The 20,053-nt window shown below is 36.1% G+C and overlaps 1 protein-coding gene and 2 long non-coding RNA genes across 3 annotated transcripts; all 3 read right to left on the bottom strand.

The window, feature by feature from the left end:
* Positions 1-4,879: 4,879 nt before the first annotated feature.
* On the bottom strand, positions 4,880-7,149 carry LOC139127802 (uncharacterized). Its single transcript, XR_011551132.1, has 4 exons — positions 7,062-7,149; positions 6,681-6,777; positions 6,408-6,516; positions 4,880-5,627 (listed from the first exon to the last, which is right to left on the bottom strand). It is a non-coding gene; the product is annotated as an uncharacterized lncRNA (long non-coding RNA).
* Positions 7,150-13,685: 6,536 nt separating this feature from the next.
* Positions 13,686-15,268, bottom strand: LOC139127801 (uncharacterized). Its single transcript, XR_011551131.1, has 3 exons — positions 15,015-15,268; positions 14,343-14,645; positions 13,686-13,835 (listed from the first exon to the last, which is right to left on the bottom strand). It is a non-coding gene; the product is annotated as an uncharacterized lncRNA (long non-coding RNA).
* Positions 15,269-15,664: 396 nt separating this feature from the next.
* Positions 15,665-17,404, bottom strand: LOC139127799 (uncharacterized). The gene is made up of 3 exons (XM_070693673.1): positions 17,252-17,404; positions 16,449-16,733; positions 15,665-16,033 (listed from the first exon to the last, which is right to left on the bottom strand). The coding sequence occupies exons 2-3, from the start codon at positions 16,633-16,635 to the stop codon at positions 15,714-15,716; spliced, it is 507 nt and encodes a 168-aa protein (XP_070549774.1). The 5' UTR covers positions 16,636-16,733; positions 17,252-17,404; the 3' UTR covers positions 15,665-15,713.
* Positions 17,405-20,053: the final 2,649 nt, after the last annotated feature.

The raw sequence follows: 20,053 nt of genomic DNA, 5'->3' as shown, positions 1-20,053 counted from the left end.
ACTACCTTGGTCATGTGGCCAGTTTGCCTTGCATTGCCCTGGGTTATATGCCTTAATACGGCTACGGCGTCGTAATAGCCGAGTACTCTTGACTCGTATACCAACTGTAGGGCTAATAGCTGACAATCATGCATCGGTTGATACGGTGACAGAAAATTACCGTAAATAAAACTCCGTAGTTTTATTTTACGGTCACGCGTATGTTAGTCCATGGAGGTAAACGAGTTATATTCTACTGTCGCGCTCGTAGTTAGGAGAATTACGAGTTGAGATACCAGTCTGGATCGTAATGCTTTCAGTAACTGAAGCTGACACAGCAAGATTTTTGATTGTAACACAACCTTGTACTTTATTACAAGATGGCGACTGTGTCGTTCACTGTCAAAGGTCTGATCTCAAGTCCATCAAGTCTAAGCTCTCTATAAAGTTAAATACATCTCTAAACTGAAATAATTACAATAGTTATCACGCGGTAATTTTCCTGCCAGTCTTTGATTATTTCTTAGGATGAAATAAGATCACACTATGGAATATCCCGTTCTCGATTGCTCTCATTGAAATCTTAACCAATAATCAATTAAACTATCACACTATCTCTTATCTGCTTCTCGCACGATCTGAGTCAATGACCTTCACACGCCTTGGCCACGTGAGGGACGCTTCGAGTTAAAATTTCTACAGGGAAGGGCGTTACACTACCTTTATGGTCAGTCGCTCCCTACGATCATTGACCCAGTAGCGGAAATAGTAGCTACGTGCTAAATGGCATTGTAGCATCGTGAACATTCTATTGCCAAAGATGCTCACTAGGTCTGCATAGTATTCCCCTCTTGATAAACATTGGTGTTGTATTTGTAGGGAAATCTGTGAAACCAACAAATTTGTTTTGCTTTAAGGTAGTATGCACCTCGAAAGTGAAAGACTTAAACTTTTGCTGGAACTTTCCTCAAGGGATCTTTGAATCATTCTCTTTCAGAATCAAGAATAAAAATAGGGGGTCACCGTGCAAATTTTGGTACTAGATAAACAAATCACCCTAGATTTACCGATATTAGAAATTCAAAATGGCCGCCATCCCTGTGTTAACTCTATGGAGAAAAATAAAATTTTTGAATTTCGAAAAACTAAGCCGGTGAAAGTTTTCTTTCACCAAGAGCTTTAAAATGACACACCACATGTGGTATATCAGAAGAAATTGTAAAAGTTTGAGAGTCCGAATGTCTGTCCCCGAGGTGCGTTCTACCTTAATCGAAATTGTACCTGTCCTAAAAAATTATTCTTAATTAGCTGCCAACGTGTGGGTGTTGTCATGCTGATGTGGGCCCCAGATTCCAATTCATATAAGGAGCACGTAAATAATAAAGTACACTTATGAATTTTAATTGCCGTGGTGGCTTTGGCATGGTCGTCACACCCACCGCGTCTAAATCTGTGTTGGTAAAACTTCATGGCGTAAATAACATGTAAAAATATGGCCAAAGTAAACAAACTTTAGAGAAAATTCAAGAGGAATACCACACAGCTAAACTGATGGAACAATCTAGAGGCTCTTCGACAATTTCAAATGGGGGAAAACTAGATTTATAATTATTATTGTGATTACAACGATAATTTCTGATCATTTTTTGTATTTTGCTCGAAAATTCCGTTCTCTGAAACCGTTTGCTTTGATACCTTGATTGGTATGGTTGAACATTTTCGCGTATCAGGTTTACGACTACTGTTGTGGGTAATACAAACCGAAATCATGTGCAATATATTACTCTCGACACACCCTTACAAGTTATACGACAGAGATGAAATTGTACTCTATAAGAAAAAGTAAAAGGGACTTCTCATCTGACCTTTTTTAAATTGCTGGTACAAATTCGCCAGTAAAGTGGTCAAATATATGTGTAGTAACAAACCTGTCTATAAGAGAAGGTACGTTTACAGAAAATTCAAGCAATGAATGACTTTGGTTTAGGAGAAGGTCTATTGGGTAAATAGAAAGAATATGTGTATGAAGTGTACTCTTCTCTGACATTTACTACATCGTACATGCCCTCGCCTGTTTTTCTTTTCTTCAAGTAACAAGAAAGTACGATAACTAAAACAGCAATATTTGATAAAGTTACAAAGGTTGAAGGTAGCCAGTAAAGTAGGTGACCCTCTGAATTTCCATTCTGAATGCCTGTGAATTAAACACATTTTAACACTGTCAACGTTTGTTTCACGCAAGGTAAAATCAATAATAGTGCATTTTCAGATCAGCGAACTAAACACCCAGTACTATCGTAACACTGCTCGAAAAAGGTGAGTGTATTAACTGACCTTTGCTGCACTTGCAAGATTCATTTGTACCTGTGGTGCCGCTTGCAGTCATGTCACCGTTCCTAGCCACTATTGACATTAAGACAAGGTATGCATTCGCCGCCTACTGAGGTATAGAAACGGTAATTGACCTTTGTCAAATGGCTGATGGATTAATGACTGATCTTAGACAGGCTGAACTCAGCGTCGTAACATTGACATCATAGTCCACTTCACTTACCACGTGCGCAGAGATTAAGTAGGGTTTTTGTGTGTATTAGCGTGTGTTCCAATTTATTGAAACTAACCTGAAACATTCTTCTACGCTGAAATTATGAGTACGGACACGCATGAAAAAAAAAGAAAGGGGGGCTCTCTTTTGCAGATAACAGGGCAGATATGTGCTTACATTATTTCTCACGTGAGGACTAGAAAGAAGAATAAACGTAGGAAAGGCTGCTATGATTATGTACAGTACCAATCTAAGACAATCACCACCATTATCCATCATCGTAGACGTCATCATCATCATCATCAGCAGCAGAAGCAGAAGAGGAAAGCAGCATAACAATGAGAAGCAGCAGAAGCATCGTCGGAATTGTCGTCTTCTTCATTGCCATTTCGAATTTTGTATTGTCTCTAGTTTAATAAGTTTCACATTTGTTCTGATATTTCTTTGCCATGTACCCAGCTACTCACAACCCTTACTTGACATCAACATGTAAATTCCTTTGTCGACAACCATAAAGATATTGTTTGTAGGACAAATTATCGGCAATTCCTTTGGAAGCCTTGCATTGGTAATAAAACTAATCTTCAAACATTCTCATACTGTTTTCATTAAAAACTGCCGATGGCAGGCAGGATAGGGATGTGCAATCTCTGACAAGCATTACTTGAGGGCTATTATTTTGATAGGTCCTATTCCTTGATAGGTCTATCCCGACAATTGTACTTCCAGTAATTCTCTTGAAACATTTTTAATGAACAAAGACTAGTTTTGCACTGCTACATGAATGATGCACACCTAGGTTTTTTTTTTTTTTGGTTTTGACCCAATATAATTGTCTAAAACAGATTCTTAACGCGGAAAATATTCACCACATGTAGGACGTTTGAGTATTTAAGAAGGATCACAATGTAAGCGTTGATCTCTGGTTCAATAGAAAACTGGTCTTTAAATAGGAAATTAAAATTTTACTTTCCTGTGAGAATGATCTCTACCTTTTTTGACATATATAAATCCAATAACCCCTAGCTTTAAAATATTGGAATATGCATTAATTCACACCCCATTCCCCAGAGTGTGTCAAAACTGGAACCTTGAACATGACACGCTAAGCTGCTAGGAACTTTATAATGAAGATTTTTAAAGCAGATGTTAACAGTGAATAGTTTCATAATGGCACTAATAGCTATTTTACTAATCACATTCGTTAAGCTACACTTTTGCATTCGTATGGTTTATGGTTAAAACAAGTATTGTTGTAGATAGAATCATATTTCAAGTGTACCGAGTTTGTTATAGAAAAGATCCATGTTACTTTTCCATTTCATGATATAGCTTGGGTCTCTGATCGGGTACACTTCGATTCAATTTTGTTGTCTTTTGTGTAATCCTGCAGATTTATTACGGACATTATAACCAAGTCAAACTCTCTATATTGCAAACTTGTCGCTACCGTGCTTAAAACTCAATATCACTATAGTGTTACTAAAATTCACTCACCATGTAAATGAAGGCGTCCTGAATAAGGTAAGGAGACATCCGACGCACATGGGGTCAGCTAAATCAATTTTGTGAGCGGTACCAGATAGCACGATCCATATCATTTATCTAGCCTGCCACTTGACGTCATAGGACATCAAAAGATACTTTGTCAAACTAAATACGGACATTCAAACAACCTGGATACAAAAGGATGTTATCCAAAATTGCGTCAATAGTGGTCCATAATAAATGAGTTTGGATCTTTTACTTGAAACAAAGTATCGGGCTATCCACAAAAAATGACTGCCGATGATAAGTACTAATTTATGTATTTCAGTTACAAAAGGAAAAATCCCTTAAATTGTTCACTTAATTTTATTTCCTCGAACGCTGACGAGTGAGTACAGTTAACGACCCGCTAGTAAAATTACTCAATTAAAGCAAACAAAACGAAGACGTCATTGAACTTAGAAACTGAGCTTTTTGCAAGTCATGTGTCCAATTCGTTCTCTTAAGTTTCCTTGCTTATCTTTCATGTGTAACTTAACGGGATAATAAAGCTTTAATTTTTTTTTAACTGTACGACAGACTAATCTGCCTACAAAGCATTCGACTAATGCTACGGTGAATGATCAACAAAATATCCGTTGTCACTCCTTATAACATTTGGAACAGAAACTTAATGTAAATATTCTTGCCAAAATAAAAACTTGATACGGCAAATAAATGTTTTACTAATTTACATGTGAAATTTCTCCATATGTTGATCAGAAATTCTTTAAACACATTACAATTATATAAACTTCATTTTCATAATATATAAATCGCACATTGAGTTTGAGAAACTATAGTGTCAATATACCATATGTTAAAATAATCGACGCAACAAAATGTTTTAAACGGTGCCCATAAAAATACAAAAATATATTCTGTACTCTGTGTGTATATATTACATTTCGATTTGACGTTTCTGTCCACCAAATAGCAACAATTCAAATAGTTACAGCACAGATGTGTTTCCCTACAAATACTAAAAGTCAAATAGTAAAAGTAAGTAAAACTTTAAAAATTAAAATGTCCAAAAATGTTGTCATAAATCTTCAAAAAGTAACTACAGTATATTGTGTACTCTATATGTGTGTGCATTAAATGTTTTGAACTATCACAAATTTCAGTCCTATCTCGGTATAAGTTGTAGGTGACCAGTACAAAGTACAAAACATCTATTTGAGGGTGAAGGCATAAATTGTATTACATGCACGTACTAAATTTTGCTCATCGTATTTTTAAAAGCATCAGAAAATGGAACTTAATATATTTTACCGAAAATATGTCTGAAATTCCTTTCATTGAAAAGAAACGCTGAAAGAGATTTGCAAGTTAAAAATCAAATTTCTAAGCTCTATACCCCAAAACCTCTTTCTTAAAATATGCTTTTAGCCTAAGATAATCAAACTATTATCATGCCAGTGACAAAAGTCAGACAGAAAACAACCGCAAATATGAACAAAAAAGACACTTCATAAATCATACAAATTAACTTAATGCCCCAAATTCTACATACGCAAAACTTTATCTAAGTAAAAAAAATCACGATAAGTATCCTCTTCCAGGGTTTCGTTTCCTAGAATGGAAGTGAAGTAAGGGGAAAATATCACTGAAATGATAACTTTAAAGATTAAAAATGATATATATATATATATATATATATATATATATATATATATATATATATATAATATATATATATATTATATATATATATAATATATATATATATATAATATATACACTTACTTTAAACAATAGAAGCTGGGTTTTAGATGTGATGAATTTTTTGTATATTTTAATTTCTTTAACATCCATGTATGTACTATTAAGCTGAATCGAGGGGTCAGACTTTGATTAGCATTATTGCTATTTTCTGACTCCTATTACCTGTAAGCTTATGAATGATTTGTATACCTTCTTTGTTCTAAACATGATTTGGAAAAAAATTTTTCAGGTAATAAAGTTAATCAATCAATCAATCAATCAATCAATATATATATATATATATATATATATATATATATATATATATATATATATATATATATATTTATATAATATATATATATATATATGGATTTTTCTGTGTCAGCTTATCTGTCTGTCTCTCGGTCTGTCAGTCTGTCGGTGTTTCTGTCTTTATGGTTCACCAAAAACCTGTTTCAGAATCACATACAGTAATTTCCTTACACTAAACTGTCCAATGCTATTATGAGTCAACGTATTAATGATTAGGCATTATATGTGTCATAGTGGATCATTTGGTTGTGTGTTACTCATTCATTAGAAATCAAAGATTTAATCCTTTAAAAAATAACAATGAACACATATACAATTAATTCTGAATTCTCACCGTGTTAGAATTGCATCACAGGTGATTTGTTGATAATTCATCCACGATTTCTTTAAACGATGGCCTGTGACGTTCACATTTCTCCATGCAAGAATTGATTAACTTGTACCTAGTCGACACAGAAGTGGAGCCAATATATACATTATCGTATAATATTCTTAATGCTTGGTATACACTGTCGTATTATATATGATATGATATTCTCATATCATGTTTTTAGAATGTAGAAGTAGGCAAAATTGAAAACGCATTGTCGGTTGTTCTAATACTTACAACGGTAGGGGGCATTCATTTGGCCTAGGAAGTATGTATCCACTCTCTGTATCATCAGAAAAGTCGATGTCGCCTATCTTACCAGAAATAGTTTTTCCTGTAAATGGTACAATACTTTTTAGTTACAACAATCATTGATTGTCATGGACGTTGCATAAAATATGTGAAAAGCAAGGTTGTTTCCTCGATGTAGATATGTACGTAGGTTGGTAGGTAGGTAGGTAGATAGGTTTGTAGGTAGGTAGGTTTTTGTTGATGCCTTAACACGTCAACGTACACTTGAATATGAATGTGTTTTATACATGTTCATAACCTTCAATCATTTGTACATGAGGTGAAGATCTGTAAATATAAAATTAAGAAATCAGATACGCGACTCACCATAAGAGAAGATTTCCCACATCATTATGCCAAAGAACAAAACGTCATTTTCGGTACAGCAATGGTTTCTGTGTTTCTGTTGTTTTCCAATAAAAGCACCCGCATATTAAAAATGAAAAAGGTAGTTTAGTTACATTTAAAGTTAAATAAAGAATTATAAGCTTATCATAATTCGAATATTGATAGGTCCGGCTTTCACGAAAATATCATGAAAAGGGTACTTTTAGTCAAAATCAAGGTGGTGTAGAGTAATCGTGTCGAAACGAACAAAATTGCCGACCGCTTTGATGCCCCGTTTCGTGGCAACCGTTAAGAGGTTTACGGTGTTAATTTTTGTTTAACGCCATTAAACATATCGAAAGTTGAAAAGTGCTTTTCAAAAGTATTTTTGACTAGTTGCAATAAACAAAATGTGATTTTTATATTCATGCAGTCTGTTTCCATGGCTAATCTTTCGTGGTAGAAATATCAGGGGTTTTTTTTAACAACCCAACCTAAAAGAGCTTTGATTACTGCAGCAATGTAACAATAAGAGTATATATGGTTGAAAAAATTACATGTAATGTCTTCTTAACTTCTATGCTACTTGTACTACTTACTACTACTACTACGAATATATCGACATCATCATCATCACCATCATCATCATCATCATCATCATCATCAAGAAAGAAATTGGTAATTATAATGAGCAAGCAAGTTTGTATAATAGATGTTTTCATATGGTGCCTAAAAACACGTCATTTTTGTCATTATTTTACTTATATAATATTTCTTGTAAAAACGACGTTGACATTTAAGTATCCTAACCCTACCTTTAATGGAATGCTACGCTGGGCTTTTTCTACAACATGGTTACAGTACCAGAAGTTCGAAATTTTGCATGTATACCTATTTCGACAAGTGTCTGGGAACACCAGTATACTTTCTGCTTTAAGATGACCATGAACCACCTGCATGGCATAAAACGGACAATGGAATTAAAATTTCATCTTTTTCTATGTCATTCTGAGACTTTTTTTGTGCTATAACATTACATCAAATTTCCATTGAAGTATACGCATAAAGGAAAAAAAAGTGTTTTGAATTTGGAATAACATAGGCAGCAGTAGAAGATTTGGCGACAAGAAAGAAAAAAAAAAAAAAGAAGAAAGAAAGTTAACTCATCGGAAATGTGACTGACCATTATCATGCCTCACGATTTAAGGTTTCTGTTCAAATTCGAAGTTTAGCAGTTTTGTAACTACACTGATTTGTCTACCTTACAGAATAATGAAACTTTTTCTACGAGCAATGAAGCGGTATTGCGATCTCTTTTCTAAATAGAATCAATATTTTATCATTATTTTTTCTCAATATTTGAAACTTATTATAGCTATTAAATATTTCAATTATAGAATACAGTGTAAAATATCAAATCTTACTTCAAAGTCAGTCAAATGTTTCATCCCTCGGGCTATATTTAGCAGAAAAACTGGTATTTGATTCTGGAAACTGCTGTCCTTTGAAAGACTTCCATTGTTTTCCTTGATAAAGCTTCTCAAATCACCATGACTCGCATACTCCATTAACAAATATGGTGGAAAACCTAAGGCAAAAGTATTTGTATTTTACTCCTGCCGCATTTCAATAAGACAATAAAACAATTGAATAACATTTATATCATAGATTACAATAATGAGAGTTGTTTGCGGTTACCTACATAACCCCCGCCTTTAAGAAGGCGATCATAAAAGGTATACATATTTTATTGTCAAATGTTTGAAAACAAATACCTCGGTACAATTCTGTGGAGATGTATTGATGTGCGTTGAGGCGTAAAAGGGCTGCTCACCGCATAACACAGGGTTAAAGATTAAAGACAAATAAGACATACACAATAGTCTACAGAAGAAAGGCTACAGAAAGAGCGCAAAAACAATAACACGAAGGACGATATCAAACACCTTACCTTTTTCTGTACAGCATGAAATCATCTGGATGATGTGAGGATGTGTAGGTAGCGAATGGAAGAAGTCTATCTCTCTTCGTAGCCGCGCATCAGAATCGTTACCTACGCTCCCTGTTAAAATAGTGCAGTAAATTATATCTCTGATATGTTTATAATGTTTTCATTCGCAAAGGGAAAAGAGAAGAATATCACAGTAAAAATATATTTTGTATAGTACACCTCAAGCTGAATTCAATCTCGGTAAATATTTTTCGCTGTCGCTTGCATTAACAAAACCTAGTTCGTTTGAAATTCTCTGACCTTTTGGTACCTTGATGGCTACTACTGTTGTTCCTGATTTTCCGCCAATAAACCATGCTTCAGCTTCATATATGTCGTACATATTCGACCTTTTTATGATGTCCTTCAAGTGAATCTGGGCCCTGCTGATTTCTAACGATTTAAGCCCAATCGTCATGTACGATGTTGGCTGAACGACAGCTGGCTGGGCGTATTTGGCTCTGTCGTCTGTCTCCTGTATTGATAAATTGATAAATATTAGTATGGATACAAGAGCACATAGAATTAATGTTTCATGCGCTATGCAATCATCAGGATGATTGCTCAACATTACCGCTCTGCAGAAATGCCATTGAACACTAACTTTCATGCATCCGCAATTTTCAGATAGAAGTGATAGAATCTTAGCTGTACACATCCATTTATATGTTTTGGATGTACCATTCCATTTGTAGAGGGTGTTAATATTTGACTGCAGAGCGTTTGTTTAACAGTGTACAATAAGCCCCTTTACAGTTCCGCGGACCAGCGTTCTATACCCATGATGCCTTTCGAAACTAGCGACTTCGAGGGTACCACTTTGTGCGTATCGCCTATTCTTTAACACAGGTCTGCAACAACAAAAACATATTTTGCCTGTTATCCGACTCATTCTGTCGAAAAAAGTAAGCTAATTATTCATTTGTACATGTCGATGTATTTGAAAGCTGTTGAATATACAGTTCGCCAATTATTTACTGTTTTATGGAAATCTGGGGGAAATTTGTGTCGTTCTAATTTATTTACATACCAATGTTGATCACAATAATCGGCTGTTGCTTTGACAAGAGATTTCACGCAAAAGTAATACAATTACCGCCGTCAAATTGAATGTAGAGACTGCACTGAACATGTAAAGATTACGTACAAAAAGTAATGGTGATTTTATTATGTACAGACGAAATCTATCGAACAAATGGGAACCCCCACTTATGCAAATAAACACGTATAACTTGATATGACACGGCAATCATTGGACCGGAGAAGGGAACACCACCAGTCCGACGTTAGTTGAATGAGACATGTCCTGAAGGTGTCTCATGTAAGGTTTTCGTTGCAACCTCACAAATCTAATTTTGCCGCAATAAAATCAGGAATGCTTGCTACATCGCACTGAACACACATGCAAACAAACGCAAAACCCTTCAACATTTCAAGAGATTTCCGTAAAATTGATGCGCAATTGGCAACCTGTTGAAACAGACAGCCACAAATACATCGACATATAACATATTACTGCGTAGCTCACATTTTCTCACAGAATTAGTCTAAAAACACGCGAAAATGAATCTGGATAAAGTATACCTGTGTTAAAGAATAGGCGATACGCGCAAAGTGGTACCCTCGAACCTCTATTTTCGCAAGGCTTCATGCGCATAGAACGCTGGTCCGCGGAACTGTAAAGGGCTTATTATCAGCAATGTGTAGATAATGTGTAGCTTTTCTGATTTACAAAGATTACATTGCTTTCTTATAGTAGAGGAAATCAATGCTTTGTCAATAATTTTTCAAAGAATTTTCTTTTGAATGATGGATAATTCTGATAATTGGATTATTTCTTGGTTCTTTTCTTGAAGAGTTCTCTACAGTGCCGATACCCTTCGTTACGGAACGACTGCATGTGATCAGCGAAGCATGTCTTTCAGGCGTTATCGGTTAACCGATGTACACCTTCTCCGTGTTGTCCCCCCGTGTTGTCCCCCCCCCCCCCCACATCTGAAGCAGCACATTTGGGTTAGATGTACACAAATCATTGCATTTTGACAACGGCGCACCGTGCATTTCTGCTTGATTCAGTGGGAGTCGAGACGCGACACACAGCTCTATAAGATGAAGCTAGAATTTGTTCATACACAAATAAATTGACACTTCCTCACAGTAACGGTATGTCGGGCATTATTTCCAAAGTTGGGCTGTATAAGACGGGATGTCCTAACGATGTAGACCAAGAAGTTCAAAATAACAATGGGATGACTCCTGGCGACTGCGACGGATATTTGACATCAAATGCAACGAGCAGTGTCAGCGTCCAACTCTCGCTGAATCGGGCAGCACACTCTGCAAAACTGTTCATCACAGTTGCCATTCCAAGTCTGGATTATTTCATAACTGCTTGTTTACAGGTACAATAACGTCCAAATTATCCATTATTCAAAAAAGCGCCTGTAACTTCACTGTACCAAGACTGAATGCTGCGATGGTCGACGCATCGGTACAAAATGAGACAATCTATTTTTAGTATGCCAAAACAGCCAGGACTATTGTTCTTATGTAAATTTACGAAAAAGTTGTTACTTTTTCTTGTGATTTGAAATCTTGACCCATTTTCTGTGCCTGCAGCAGGTTGCAAGTAAATGTTCGCTTTGCATGTGAATAAAATGCAATGTTGATGAACGTAAATGTAATGCGTATTTATCGTAGGATACTGTGTGCGTCTGTTGTCAACGTTATCCAAACTTATAAAAATGCTCGGTCTCGGGCGCTGAATTTCCGATGTTCGATCTCTCGGACGTCCTTTTTCTGCATGTGGGGCTTGAACTAATGAAAAATACCCAACCAAGACGACAAAGACACACAAGTTGATATAACATAATATCAATAACCCCTTCGCAGTCGGGTAAACACTCGATTTTGGTACAATTCGGTCCATATATCACTCGCCTGTCGGCTCGTGCTATATGTCCCGCATTATACCAAAATCTCGTGGATACCCTCCTTCGGCGGGGGTTATTGCTTAATTATCAAAACAGGAAATCACCACTAACTGCATTGTTATCATTATCACAATCGCTTCTTACAACCATCTCGATACTTTCGTATATCCTGATAATCTTGAGTCATTCGTCAGTGAGGGGTCTACTCTTGGATCTGAAACACAAAATATGATAGTTCAATGAATTCTAACAACGTGGAAGTACGGCTTATATTAGTCTTTAGACTTTAAGACGACATTACAGACTCTGAGAATACTTGCATTCGGTATCCCCCTCATTCCATTAATATAATTGATGGCTCACCGTGGGGAACTCGAGAGTTTACCTCTTCGTACACGTTGTATCCTTGAAGATAAAAAGATACACGATGAAGTATATTTTCTGTGCGGTACAAAAGTATTCAATAAAAAACACTGGCATTCTTGCACAAAACGAAGCGTACTTGCTCACAATTATTTTTGCAAAGATTTGTTTAATTGGAACGACACTTTTTTTAAACAAGATTAAAATATTGGGTTGATCCACCTTTTAAAAAGTACTGTAAGTTTGGATGAAAAAGAGACAACACTTTTGAAACATTGTGAAATCACCAGGTTTACTGGTGTCATATTTAATCCTCTTCAGTAGTTGAAAACCTAACTTACCGCTAACTGGCAAAATTTTGTTAAATTTATCATTGTATATTTAGTACCAAAGAACAAAATGGCAATTTGGCCATAATGTTCTTACATTTTGAAAGAGGGTCGTTTAATTTTTTATCATGATTTTAATCATTTTAATGACAGTCGTTCAATTTCTGCCACTTTAGAATACCAATACATAATTCAAAACAAAGGTTTTCTATATAATTTCAGATGAGATCTCCAATTTCATAAAGTAGTATCGAGTTTTTTACTGAAGTTAGCCTTTGTCATTAATGCCTAAATTGCGATTCTGAACCTCCAATATATACCCCTTTAACCTTCGAATACACTATGGCAACCGTACTTAAGCTTACATTTGCCACTATTTTTGAGAAATATATAGTTTGAGGGGCTTTTCATCTACAATGATAAATTCTAATTTGCAAAAATAGCACGTTTACTGTACGTTAACAAAAATTAATGCCGTTTTCCTATTGTACGTAAAGTGAAACTCTGATAGAGCGTCTTCGTAACATTTGTAATTCCATTTTAAAAGTGAAAGAAGCAATACAAACATTAAACACATAGTGACGACGCAATAATGATCAAAGTTTCTTAAGTACCAATACACGTACATTAAAATTGTATGTTGAAGGGTAAGACTATGTTTATATTAAAAATAGCTTACATATTAATTCCATGTACGAACTTCCTACGTACCTTGATGTGTACTTATTTTCTCTCAACACAATATGCGGTTTATATTTTACAAAACATGCGCCCGCGGTGCTGTATGCTAGAAACAGTTTCAAGTACAAAGAAAGTGCTCTGCTTGTTTTTTTTAATAAAACGACCAAGTGAAAAGCATACAGAATATGTGTAGTTAATGTCAATACCGAGCGTTATTGTTAGTGCTACCATTTAGTATCATTAACAATAGAAGTAAGTAATCAGTAAGGGTATTAGTTGTATCGAATTTATTATAAAATTACTTAGCCATACTCACTTTTTATTCTTCTCTTCAAGCAATAAATCAAAGCCACTGATAACATAATAGCGATGATTCCCGAAATAGCGGTAACCAGTACCCAGTACTGTAACTTGATTTCAGGAATTTCGGTTGAGTATAAGAAATGCTCATTGCTTGCTATTGTTGACTGTTCGTCATCTGTGATATTAACAGAGAAAATAGTTTGATCATTAGCATGGATAATGGCGCAAGCTCAAAATAAATTGAATCCAAAACTTCATATAGCATGGCATATAACTGATATAAATTGAAGTAGTAATGAAAATACTGTACAAGGCAGGGTAAAGATATTTTACTAATTATTGTGACTATCTTGTCAAACTTTCACATCAAACTTCAATATAATTTTTTGTCTTATCCCCTACTTTGTTCATCATAGTTTCATTACGGAATCGAATACTTATTTGCGCTCTTATATATGTTAATTGAATTCAACTAAGGTTTTGTTATTTCTGCCTTCTGTACCACTTTTCAATGGAAAGAACTTAAGCTAGAAATAATTCTCACGCAAGGGTCCTTTGTAGAATGTCAAACGTTAGAAACTGTACAACCCATCGTGAAATTGCTAAACATAACATAGCAAATAAATGGGTGAATAAGCGATCTGGTGTCGTTAAATAGATGACATACATACAGTTAACTCACATTTCGTCTGTAGAGTAATTGTAAAGTTGATCTTGCCGACTTTGTTTTCCACAGTGCAGCTATATAATCCAAAGTCTTCGGCTGAGAAAATTTTTATTATCAGTGTATTTCTGAAAACATAAAGACCCTGGTGTGTACTTATAATGGTGTGTTGGGAAGAATTGAAGATGATACCACCGTCAGGACTAATCCACTCAGTAGTCGGTTTAGGAAAACAATCGATGTCGCATTTTAACGTAGCATTTTCTCCGAGACTGACGACCAACATATTGTTCCGAGCGTCACCTAAGATTATAGGAGCGGCTGTCGTACATGAGAAAGAGAGACAACATACAGAGATAGAGGCAGTGACAGACGGACACAGAGATACAGAGAGGAAAGCAGACAGAAACAGAGAGAGACACACACAGCAGTTTAGAAAACTCGAAACACGAGAAGATAACCGACAAAGACAACAAAAGTACCGTCGTAGACAAACGGCTGAATTATAGAATGTTCAGTAAAATAAATCGTAACGTAGAATTATATGCATAAAAGCTGTAGCAAAAATACATGCTTTGTGGTAAAGTTGACGAGTATAAACTGAAAATCACCCGAATACAGGGAATTCATGGAAGACGTGTATTCTGTAAGAAGGTTAGATTTAAACAAGATGACATGTTACCTACTTACATTCAATGATGATGTAAACGCTTTCTGTAGATATCGCTTCTATACCATGACTGCAAATTCGATTGGTTCCAACGCATAAGTATTCACCTCTGTCTCTCCTTGAGACTTGCCTAATACTCAGATTTGGTCCCGCAATGGTACTGCCGTTCGGGAAAAACCAAGAAACGTTTGCAGGTGGGATGGAATCCACTGTGCAAGGTAGGAAGAGGCCACTGCCCTCTCCCGTTATAATGGTTGTATTTGATATGCTGACAGTGGGCTTTCCTTCCCGAAATTAAAAATAAACGCGTTTGGTTAACTGACGCTGATGAAAAGGGCGTAGTACTAGTATTGAATAAAGACATGCCCGAACATTAGCGGTATCTATTGTGCTATTATTTTAAAATTTGCACTTAACAACTAAAATAGTATATATCACGTATAAAGAAGTGATCATTGCCTGCACGATTTACATTTACTAACGTAAATGAAATTAGTGAGCGAATGAAATTTTAATTTATACACTGGTGCATCATTGATTCTAAAACATTTCGGAATTATAAAATATTTTCGAAACTTTAGCTGCATTTTGTTTTGAAGAACAGTGACATTAATGAAGCAAATTCACTGAGCCAAAAATGAAAAACATTAAGAATGTTGATCTGCTGCTGTTGATTTCATTTAGTATTTTTTTCATGCACCGGGTAGAGGACTTGTTAATTAAGGTATGCTGTCTTGAAGAACTTCTAGAACTTGACACTTACGGTATGTGAATACGCTTATATTGACCAACACGTAAGTCTGTTCTCCGTTGAACAAGGTATTGAACACTGAGCAAGTATAAATCTCTGGATTGTTTCGCCCTTCTTGTTTATTTTCTATCAGAAGTGGATTCAAGATACTAGTAGTATTTTCGTTGAACGGTAGGTGCCATATTAAATCTTGAATTGGTGGATTACCCTCCTTGTAAGAGCAAGTCAGGTTTAGATTGTCGCCTTCCTTGATACATACCTGTCGATTGCCCTTTGACAGAGGTGGATCTGTAGATAACGTTGTTTAATCGATTTGGTTATCATGAAGGGTAGCGACTTAATTTTATCTTTAATATGACTTGACAATATGTCCGTAAAGAGCAACACAGGGCATATACACAGGTAGAAAGGAGACACAGACAGACAGACAGACAGACAGACAGACAGACAGACAGACAGACACAGACACAGACACAGACACACACACACATATATATATATATATATATATATATATATATATATATATATATATATATATATATATATATATATATATATATATATATATTTATATATATGTTACAATTACAAGGGTCTAAAAATAAGCAAATGCTTAACCGTCTTCTTGGAGCCATGGGTCTAGCTTTCTGAAATCAAGCCAGATGTTTGCACCATCATCGGTATTAAATTCAAAACTTACATTGGACTTTGAATGTGATGTTCTTTTTGCAGGCCCAGTTGAAATGAATTCCGACGTTTCTGAACACACACTGATACGTCGCATTGTTGTCTTCCATTTTGACTTCTTTGTAATATTTTAAAGGATTTAGAGAATGTCTGTTCGTATCTTCCCCATCTCTTATCCATATCAGGCTGCCTCCCTTCATCTGATTTTCATTGAAAGTGCACTTCAGCTCTACCGTACTCCCCAAAATTACCTCACCGTTTGGACCTACTCCAGACGTGTCGCAGAGAGGGTCCTCATCTGTGATGTTAAACATTAAATCAGTAATATACAGAATGTCAGGCACGGCTTACAAATGATGTTAAATTGCACTGTAATTTAAAGCCGAATCAGGACATGTTTGAATCTAGTCGCTAACACTGGTTTTTACCAATAGAGGGAGCAGGAAGCTAGAGCTATCTTGATTTGTGGTAAATGTTTGATTTGAACTAATTAAATGTGAAATTACAACATTAGCATACACTCTATAATAAGAGTAAGGCTTCGAATCGCTTCAGCTAATTTTGATTGCATTAGATAAAAAGGTAACTGAATAATAAACAAATTATAGAACGCTCAAATCACCTAGTGACCATATTAATTGTATCATCGGCAGAATTCTGAAGCAGCACAACTAACAACTAAAAGAGTTATCGACGTCATAACTGTCTTTTATTTCTATTTTACTATGTTCGTTTTACTTTATGAAAACAGAGATGCGCTAGGGTCACTTTCAACATTTAAGTTGATAAAGGTACGGCTATATTAAATGTACATACCGATCACATAAAGTCTTGCTGACAATTCCCGTTCACCAAGAATGATGCTGTCATCGTTAATCTCACACGCCCATACACCCTCGTCTCTCCGCCTGACTTTCTTAATTTTGAGCTTTGCTTCTCCGCAAGATGCATTTTTTGTCACAAAGAAACGTGGCGTCGCGTTGTAAATTTGACCAGTTTTGGTCATTCCTTTTGGATTTGGATAGGAGCCATTTGTGTTAGGTGACCTGATCAGTATATCTCCTGCTTCACCAGTTCTACATTGTAATGTTACTGGTTGACCCAACCTAGCTATGGTATCTTCTGGTGGTAATTCCCATGAGAGACCTCCATGTGATCTGGACGTAGGCTTTAGCTGTTTATGTTCTGTTCAACAAAGAATGAAACGAGCGACAAGGTCAAGTCAAGGAATTCCCTTAATTTTTTTTTCTTGTTAACAAGAGTTATTGCCTATAGGGCAGATCATCACGCTCACGGTCGAATATTCCCTGCTTCAAAACGTAAACTAAATCACTTCAGTTATTATAAGTAAGACAGGTGCGATCACGGGGCTTGCATACAAGTCTTATAAATATCACTCAGCTTAGAGTAATGACCACGTGAGAAGAAGGAACTAATTTTGTTTATTGTTAGATATCAGTAGTGCACTTATTCAGGGAAATGTTTACAACTATGATTTCTTGGAATTCATGGTAAAGCAACGATAGCTGTTTGTTGTCTTTGTTTTTGTCAGTGTCTTGTTATTACGAATAAACGCACACCTCAAATAACCGACGTAGATATACTCACCTAGTACCAACAAATTGGCATATTTACTCTGGTCTTCTACTATTCGAGCAAAGCGGCATATCCATGTGCCCTCGTATTTTTGACTGACGGACGAGAAATGCAGGTTTGCCTCCCCCTTCTCGAGATCACCTGTTATTGTACAGCAAGGATTGTAGGATTTCCCCCTTTCAGTTATTAGTGTCTCAGTCATTGATGTACGATTGACGTAATACCATTCCGGGAATTTTGTACCTTTGGTTCCTCCATGTATATCGACCGCGCAGAAAAGAGTCGTTTGACTTCCTTCGTGTGCTCGCGTATCAGTTGGCACTGTACGCCAGGAATATATGTTACCTGATGATGATAAGAGTAAAATGTTTGCCTCTGAACTTGGCCTCATGCTTGATTTTTTGAAGAATATGGTATTTGTGTTTTTCCTTCTCTTAAAGGGTGAGAACCAATAAAAGATGATATTTTAATAGTAATGTACAATTCACATCACGCATATGATTGGCGCAATGTACATGAAGATGATACATCCTGAAAACAAGAAGAACATTTATATAACGACCCTGGTCATTACTTGGTCGACCCTTACAACGACCAACCGCTGAAGTACTACTTTTTAAATGATGATTTTCGGCAAAGCTCACCATATGAAATCAATGAGATTACTGTCCTCTTGTTCTCCAAAAATACATGCTTTGCTTACCTTTCCCTAGGATGGTCAAATGGGTCAAGAGCAAGAAAATCATCAATATCAGTAAATATTTCAACTCCATGCTGTAGTAAAACATTCAATAACAGATGCAGCTATTTTCCTGTGTGGCGAGAAAACAGGCCGTAAGTAACGCCGGAAACTAATAAACATAGAATTAAGGAAACCCTAATTTTATTCGACCGAAAAAAACCCGCCCTCTGTAGGAAAACCAGAGAAAATGACATAATGAAGCACATCAACAGATTGACCGGATGATAAGCGATTTATCAAATTCTTCTGTGGCAAAATACATACGTTAGATTTGTAACCCCAAAATCCTTTAGCTGACAACATTTTTCTGTGAATGTGAAGTCTTTCTTAGGCTAACTGTTTTAAACAGTGTATTCCCTTTGTCCGGAAAAGTAAATTTCACTAACTGTCCGCTTTCCAAGGACAAGTAATACAGCATGTTAGCAAAATTTATGAAAGTCAAGTTTGGCGCTGATGAAACTGAGAACAATGGTGAAACGAGGAATCCTAACTTCGCCCTTTTTATTCAACTTTTCATAAGTAATTTGATTTTTTCTCATCCCTGCAATGCGACTAGAAAAAGACGCAAGAAAGAGCAAGTACCCAGATTTCTTGCGTTAGCAATGGCACAGACAAGGGGAAAAACATGATGTCATGGCGTTTCAATAAACTGTTGCCTTTTCATATAAAATGAGCTTCAGAGGTGTCAGACTTCTCGGAGACGTCGTGTATAACTGAGAATTACATGAGATTTTGGGAAGAGTAGGACGACATTTCCCACAGTCCTGTGCGTGGCGCCCTATTTCGATACAAAGACAAACAAATATAGATGAATGCGTCAGTCAGCAAGGTCTCCTTTCTTGTGACGGCCGAAGACGAACTCAAAATTGACGAACTTGCAGACAGTAGCTTTGGCTATGATTTTGGTCTGTCCTTTTCAGAAGAAAGCAATTAGAAGTTCTGAACATCAAGTTGTAGACGAACTGGGAACGGATGTTATACTGACAGAAAAGTTCGCTTACTTTCATTTACAGACGTGAATAAAACTGTTTTGCCTCACAAACAAATATCCGATGTGCTTAGTATGTACCTCGGGACAAAGAGGAAACAAAACCGATCATTTACATTGTAAACAACACATCGTGACTTTCCCTGTGATCGTGACAAGTCAGGGGTATTGTTCTGACTGTCGCAATTACTTTGCGTTGCTCTCACAACCGAAACACTGCTTGACGCCAATCGAAACGTAACTCGCAAGCAGTATCATAAACACTTCTTCTCCCGACGAAGTTGTACGAGAC

The sequence above is a fragment of the Ptychodera flava genome, unplaced genomic scaffold (genome assembly GCF_041260155.1).
Source record: "Ptychodera flava strain L36383 unplaced genomic scaffold, AS_Pfla_20210202 Scaffold_37__1_contigs__length_1687728_pilon, whole genome shotgun sequence".
Lineage (NCBI taxonomy): Eukaryota > Metazoa > Hemichordata > Enteropneusta > Ptychoderidae > Ptychodera > Ptychodera flava.
The sequence above is the reverse complement of the archived record's forward strand: the minus strand, read 5'-3'. Positions and strand labels throughout refer to the sequence as shown.

Excerpts from the sequence above, each read along its gene's own strand:
- LOC139127799 (XM_070693673.1), bottom strand. The coding sequence starts at position 16,635 with ATGAAGGGAGGCAGCCTGATATGGATAAGAGATGGGGAAGATACGAAC. Across the intron at positions 16,034-16,448 it reads CATCACATTCAAAGTCCAAT|ATCCACCTCTGTCAAAGGGC; the intron begins GTAAGTTTTGAA and ends CGTTATCTACAG.